Source organism: Ziziphus jujuba, chromosome 4 (genome assembly GCF_031755915.1).
Source record: "Ziziphus jujuba cultivar Dongzao chromosome 4, ASM3175591v1".
Lineage (NCBI taxonomy): Eukaryota > Viridiplantae > Streptophyta > Magnoliopsida > Rosales > Rhamnaceae > Ziziphus > Ziziphus jujuba.
Genome location: NC_083382.1, coordinates 27,228,194 through 27,235,117, shown reverse-complemented (window position 1 = coordinate 27,235,117; position 6,924 = coordinate 27,228,194). Strand labels below are relative to the sequence as shown.

Below are 6,924 nucleotides of genomic sequence, written 5' to 3'. Positions count from 1 at the left end.
TTGAATTTGTTTTTTCAGAAAAAAGAAAAAAAGTCAAAGAAGACTGTGATGGAGGGTTAAACGTAGGAAGACGAAGCATATCTCTGCTCTGCCTTGTTGGGAGTTCTCTAAATCGGATCAATCCACATGAGTCATGACCCTCGTGTCTAGACCTAGAGAAAGAAGAATGGGTTCAGTTCCAGTGGTTCGCTTCCCGATCGTCCTCTTCGTTCGAGTGTTGGGAATCCTAGTGGCTGCTTTGCTGCTCACATGGACAACCTACTACAGAGGAGGATTGGCTCTCATTTCTGACAACAAAGATCTCATTTTCAATGTACCTCTCTCTCTCTCTCTCTATGAAACCTATTTTTTTAATTTTACTTTCATTTTTATTTTTTGTTTCTTTTGGTTCAAAGAAAAAAAAATTTCTCATTTTTGAATCCACATACTCGATATGGTTATTGGGCTCGAATATGTTTTATTGGGTTATTAGATGAGATTATTTTGGTGCCAATTCATTGTTTGTTTGTTTAGTTTACTAAATATTTGATTGCGATCATGGCGGTTTCATTTGTGCTCTGAATTTTTTTTTTGTTTTTTAATATTTGATTGCGATCATGGCGGTTTCATTTGTGCTCTGAATTTTTTTTTTGTTTTTTTTTGTTGGGGGTTCATGTGTGATTTTGATAAATCGACAGACGCATCAAATTATTGAGGTTTTGATTTTCTATTGCTGATGAAATTTGAATTAGTGTCAAAGTTTTCCAAATTTTTTTTATGGGATAGAAAGTGTTCCTTCTTTATAGATGGATGACAAATATTTGCGCAACTTTCTAATACTTTTCTCTTTGGATAAATGGAATCGTTTCCATCTTTTTACTCGAATGTGCTTTTCTTGGTTCAGCATTGCACAATGCATTTAGATAGAGCTCTTTTTTTTTTTTTTTTTTTTTTTTTTTTTTTTTGTGTCCTTAGATTTTACTTATTATTTTCAGCAAAGTTACTATTGTTTTGCCTCTTGTAGGTTCACCCGGTGCTAATGGTAATTGGTCTTGTACTTTTAAATGGAGAAGGTTAGTATCTTTTCTTTATGCTACTTCAGACATGCTCTAGACCATAGTGCTTGTGCATATCTCAACTTATTCCTTACAGTTTTTTATTTTAATCTTTTTGGGTAATTTATATGACATCAATTAAGATTGTTCCAGGGCTTGAAAATGTAGTTGTATTTCAAATGACTTGTTCATTCTCATCACATAAAGTTCCTAATAGAAGAGTTTGGAAATTTTCAATTGTTTCCAGTTTCCATTGTAATTCTGAATGTAAATACAAGCAAAGGATAATGACATTTTAATGAAAGGGATGAAAAAATTTCCTTCGAGCTTTCTTTTAGATAAGCAACTCATGAGTATATGAAACTGCTTAGCTATAATAGTAGGCCAATAGCTTGATGTGAGATTTTCTAAGATGTGTGCAACTGATATGGTTGTTAGCCTGGTGCTGTTTAGTAGCTGCTGAGTAAAGTTCACCATAGTTAACCCATGTAAATTAGTTCTTCATAAATTCTGCTGAATTCAGATTTTTGTTTATTTGGTATAGAAAACTGACTTCCTTTTTCCTCCTATCAAATATCTATTGTTGCAGCCATGCTAGCATATAAAACAATATCAGGAACAAAACGCTTCAAGAAATTTGTTCATCTTATGTTACAATTCCTTGCTTTTTGTTTAAGCATTATCGGATTATGGGCTGCTTTGAAATTCCATAATGACAAGGGCATTGACAACTTTTATAGCCTGCATTCTTGGTTGGGCTTAGCTTGCCTATTCCTATTCGGCATCCAGGTCTTTTCTATGAGCCTGTTCTTTCACAAACTTTCATTCTTTATTTTTTTTTAGCTTCTTAGGTTACATTTAATCAAATTTAAAACCTTCATCGTTTTTGGCACAGTGGGCAGCCGGATTTGCAACTTTTTGGTATCCAGGCGGGTCTGCAAATGGTAGAGCTACGTTGCTGCCATGGCATGTGTTCTTTGGAATTTATATTTATGCACTTGCTGTTGCTACTGTAGCAACTGGTATACTGGAAAAGGCCACATTTCTTCAAACCAACAAAGTAATATCACGATATTCAACCGAGGCTATGCTGGTTAACTCGTTGGGTGTTTTCGTTGTTATTTTGGGTGGATTTGTTATTCTTGCTGTTGTTGCTCCTGCAAACGACAAAGGTGAAGTCTTCAGAGAAGCAACAGAGTAGGGAAAGTAGATTGATTTTCTTAGTTCAGGAGGAAATGAATTTATACAGCTGCTTCTTGTATGGAGATGAATCTTTCAAAAATCAGTTGTTTCAGTACAATCTTGTGTATTTCTAATGGTTTAATTCCTTGTCATCTCTCTCTCTGACTGTGCCATTTTGTCATGGTATTCCATATTATATACCATTATTTCAGGATTTTGATTCTATCATTTTGTTTAATACGATGATGACTTTCATAAAATTGTCCATGTGTAGCTTTTATATATTTTCAATAGCGAATTTATAATCTTCTTTTCCAACGTCCTTAAGCTTTTATACATTTTCACTAGCTGAGTTAGTAAAGAACTTTTCCAACGTCTGATATATTAACATTCACATGTATGCATGTATAAATTCCAAGGTTTGACCGTTTTGACTCATCAATTCATGATGAGTTCACAAACATACTAACACAAGGATGGTGAAGAATGCTATAGAAAGACATTAAAATAGAACTCGATTAAAGCTGCAAATCTTTTGGAACAAAATTTGGCCAACTTCAAAAATGCCATCTGCAATCCACGGAACCAAAAAAATAAAAAGAAACAAAAAAAATTGTTACAACATGCAAGAATGCATCACAAAATCTGCCCGGAGAGGCGAAAATTTCGCACTCTACACTGAGTCAGGTGACAAATACAATTCCAGAACTTCAATAGCTAGTGGATAGCATTATTCTAGAAGGGTGAATAACCAGAGAAGATATCAACTAATGCGAAACCTCTCGAGTTTTTATTGTTATCTGCTGCTGCTGACATTGATTTCAGCATTGTGCACAAAATTTGGGAGAAGCTATCCATGATCCGAATTCCAAATCTCAAGTACTTATATCCAAAAGTGCTCTCTTCTATATTCACGCACAATGACAGGCACACTCGTAGGTGGAACCTGAAAGATGGGACATAGTCAGAATCTACGACTTTTTCTAGAGAAAAGCATGAAAGCTAATACCAATTATAGTCAAATGAATTAAACACATAGATATATATCAAAAATTATTATTGAGGGGAAACAACAGGGACAAGCTTTCCTCTCTCTCGCCACATCATTTCCTCCAAAGATGAAAGAATCATTCTTCAGTTTCAGTTACAGTTAAAAGAAAGAGAAAAAAACAGAAGAAGAAAACATAACATGATTTACCATGCCATAGTCTGTGATTATCATTGAAACATAATCTGAAGGTGTCGCATCATAACTGCCAAAAAATTGCAAAATAGGATCGTTTAGTATGTGAAATATGAATATTGTGTTCTCACATCACTGAATCATTAAACTTGCCTCAGATTCAGAAGTTGCAAATTTTCACTATTGGTCCATTCATTTAAATCTTTGTTTTCCTCTCGACCAGGAAACTTTGCAATGGCCTCTGGATCACCTGCAAGAAATTGAATAGAGATTTTAGCCATCAAACAACCAGAGTGCAACACATATCATAAATAAACGAAGCACCTCCAATATCTACTAATGCTAGGGATGCATACCGAGCTCATTTGAGCATATTGAATCAAGCTGTACTCTTTCGTGAAATTTATATGCCTCACAACATACCAACACTGGTACACGGAATGCATGAGCAACCATAGCAACACATGCAGTCCCCACCCTTGAGTACACTGTTCCATTAGATAATATTGATGAAGCGCCTAAAAAAACTCTAGTGACTTCATGCATGATATAAGATACAGCATTTATATGAGTATAAGTACAGTTGAGACCCTTTCCCACCAACCTACGGAGAAGAAGTTGCCCTTCAAGTTTTGGACGAGAGTCCACTACAATAACTCTAAACTGTTTGCCAAGCTCATGAGCATGTAATAGCATCATTTCAACTGCAGAGGGTGATCCATATGTAAGAAGAACATCACCATCTCTGATTTTGGTAACAGCATGTTTGACTATCACCTTGTCTGCTAGTATGATCTTCTCACTTATAAAACGATCAATATCTGACTGAAGAGATGCTTTTGCTTCTGACTCAGATAGGCTCAGAGGTAACTTGGCAATTCGACTTTTCAAGAACCTAATTGCATTCCCCATGCTGATTGACAGAGGCCTGCACTCATTTATAAATGAAACATAACTACTTATTTTTGCAGTCAAATCTCTACTAAGAGTTTTTTCAGGAGGTGTTGAATAGTCTGTAATAGCTTCTCGGAATGCCTGAAGCATTGCAACACATCGAGCATTGCCACCAGATATATCTCCTGACAAATACTGTAATCCAACCTGGCATCAACATAGAAGGTTAATATTGCACAGAAGTAAAATGTATAGTTTGGTATCTTTCATGGACTGATCTCAAGGCTATAATCATATAAAAACCCCTAAAATTCGTATAGAAAAATGGCATACACCATTTGTTTTGGTCACATGTTGAACAGCATAATTGGATAAAAATATAAGTAATAAATTTCTTAACTGTAGCAAAGTATTTAGTTGATTTGACTTTGAGTCTTTGATAAAACTTGATAATCTTGATTTATATATTACAGACTTTAAGATCAAAGAACAATGGATCTCAAACAGCAAAGAAAATGGTCATATGGATACCTTGTAGACATTAGGATGCATGGGATCAAGTTGAAAAAACTTCGACTGAAGATCAGGAAGCTGAGTTCCATGTTCATATTGAGGCAAATGCCTGAACAACTCAACTCTATTTCTAGCCTCAGTTTGTTTTACAACTGCACGTCTTTTTGCCTTTTCCACCCGACTTTTGTCATCATATTGCATCCGTGGATGAGGAACATCTTTCTTTCTATCCTTTTCTTGTGCACGATCCCCACCCTTCTTCTCAGAACCTACAACTGAAGCATTCTCATTCTTTTGTGAAGGAGCCTTTGCGGATTTAGCTGGTTTTGCTTGAGTTACTGATGCAGAAGCAGCACCAGGTCCCTTACTTCCTTCAGCTAACAATACAATGTAATTGCGAAATACACATAACAATAAGTTCACCAGGAAGCAAATTCATTCACATAGCCTATCTGTTATCAGATACTAACTTTTATTACTGAAATAAAACAACATAAGAACCATCTTCACCTTTAGCAGCAGCTTTTGCAGCTCGCTGAGCTTCTTGAAGGGCACGCCTTTCAGCTTTCGTGCTTTTCTCTTTCTGTGGCTTTGAACTGGCAGGTATATCATTTTGCACTTCAACTGATCCTCCTCCAGTTTTTTCTGCATTAGACTCTACTAGGCTATAAACCTTCTACCGTTCAAAACATAAATGGTAGGATTACCAATTTATTATTCAGAAAACAAATAGAATTTTTTATGTGGTTCTTCATGACAATAACAAGTCTGTCTTTTGTGCTAGAACCTATTTCATCGACGTGCTACATTTTCATTAAAGTATACTCTCTTTTTGGTTGGATAAATGAACAACTGGAAGAAATAATTCACAAGTTCAGTTCCATCACACCACCAAACACCATGAGACATTCATCATTTAACTAGTCCTGCTTTTATCCCATGTATCATGTAAGCAAGATATCCCTTGTTTTTAGCTAAAAAACGACAAACCCATCAAATCCCACCTCCCAAATGCCATAATCTAGTTATTAGCTACAGTTATTTCCAAGCGCATAAAAAACTAGCCCCTTTTCCACAAAAATTATGCATAGACTTTGATTGAAATCAAATTATTGTGGAAATATTTCCACCGAAGAGCTTACATCAATTCTAACAAATATTTTTAATCCAGCACACTCTAACTAAAATTGTTCAAAGTCATTCCCAAATTACTTTCTTAGCCATCATCCTCTACAAATCAAAAGCAAATACCCAAAAAATAAATAAATAAATAAAGTAGATTACTTTACATCAAGAAAATGCATACCAGCAATACCAGGAGGTAAATTAACCACAGACACGGTTGTTAACCCACTCAATGGAACGCTACTCGCCTTCACAGCCGTCAGATCGAATCCCCCACTGGGAAGCGACGACGCACCAGTGACAGCAGGAGCTGCAAACGCTTTTACCAAACTGCCCCTGGCCAACCCCCGACCGGGAGATAGCACGGCGGCGACGTCGTCGGAGACCTCACCCTCACCCACCGCCACCATCCTGCTGACGTAAGACGAGGCAGTCGGCGAAGTGGCGGTGAAGAAGTCGGAGGGGTTGTAGCTGCCGGAGACAATGGAGTCTCGGCGTAGGGGAGAGGCCGGAACCGGAGGCAAGGGAACGGGACGGTTGTCGGAGGAGTGACGTGGCGGGGGGATCATAACAGGAGAGAGGGAATTACCGGAGGGGGAGAGGTCGGAAACCGGCGGGGAAGAAGAGGATGAGGAGGAGACAATTTCCGGTGGGGCGGAGTGAGAGCGGCCGGGTGGGGCAAAGAACCCGACTTGACGAACCTTCGGGTCAATCACCGTGCGTGGAGCTCGGCGAGGGTCCATTTTTGCAGGTGGTGGTGGTGATTTTTTGGGGTTTGGGTTTTAAGTGGTTATATTTAGGGTTAGAAAGAAGAAATGAGGAGTGGAACTTGCTCCATTCACCAGTGTCGGAAAACACACTTTTTGAAGGTGATCGGCTGGGAAGAAAAGAAAAGAAAAGAAATTTTTTTAGGTTCCTTATACTTCAATATATATATATATATAGTGACTTTCTCGGAAAATTTTGGATGAAACAGAGAGAGACAGCAGAGTG

At 37.4% G+C, this 6,924-nt stretch overlaps 2 protein-coding genes across 4 annotated transcripts; one reads left to right on the top strand and one right to left on the bottom strand.

The window, feature by feature from the left end:
- On the top strand, positions 1-2,476 carry LOC107416571 (transmembrane ascorbate ferrireductase 2). Its single transcript, XM_016025079.4, has 4 exons — positions 1-313; positions 1,004-1,052; positions 1,624-1,823; positions 1,930-2,476. Exons 1-4 carry the CDS (start codon positions 134-136, stop codon positions 2,233-2,235), a joined length of 735 nt encoding a protein of 244 aa, XP_015880565.1. The 5' UTR covers positions 1-133; the 3' UTR covers positions 2,236-2,476.
- A 234-nt stretch (positions 2,477-2,710) lies between these two features.
- On the bottom strand, positions 2,711-6,924 carry LOC107416570 (uncharacterized). Of its 3 annotated transcripts, none has more exons than XM_016025077.4 (7): positions 6,113-6,921; positions 5,317-5,463; positions 4,825-5,183; positions 3,756-4,500; positions 3,553-3,649; positions 3,415-3,469; positions 2,711-3,162 (listed from the first exon to the last, which is right to left on the bottom strand). In XM_016025077.4, exons 1-7 carry the CDS (start codon positions 6,672-6,674, stop codon positions 3,100-3,102), a joined length of 2,028 nt encoding a protein of 675 aa, XP_015880563.1. In that variant the 5' UTR covers positions 6,675-6,921; the 3' UTR covers positions 2,711-3,099. The 3 variants fall into 3 exon arrangements, 2 of the variants coding, with proteins under 2 accessions (XP_015880563.1, XP_015880564.1); XM_016025078.4 differs by having other exon boundaries at positions 5,317-5,451; positions 6,113-6,918; XR_001581308.4 differs by lacking the exons at positions 2,711-3,162; positions 3,415-3,469 and having other exon boundaries at positions 3,756-3,887; positions 4,004-4,500; positions 6,113-6,924.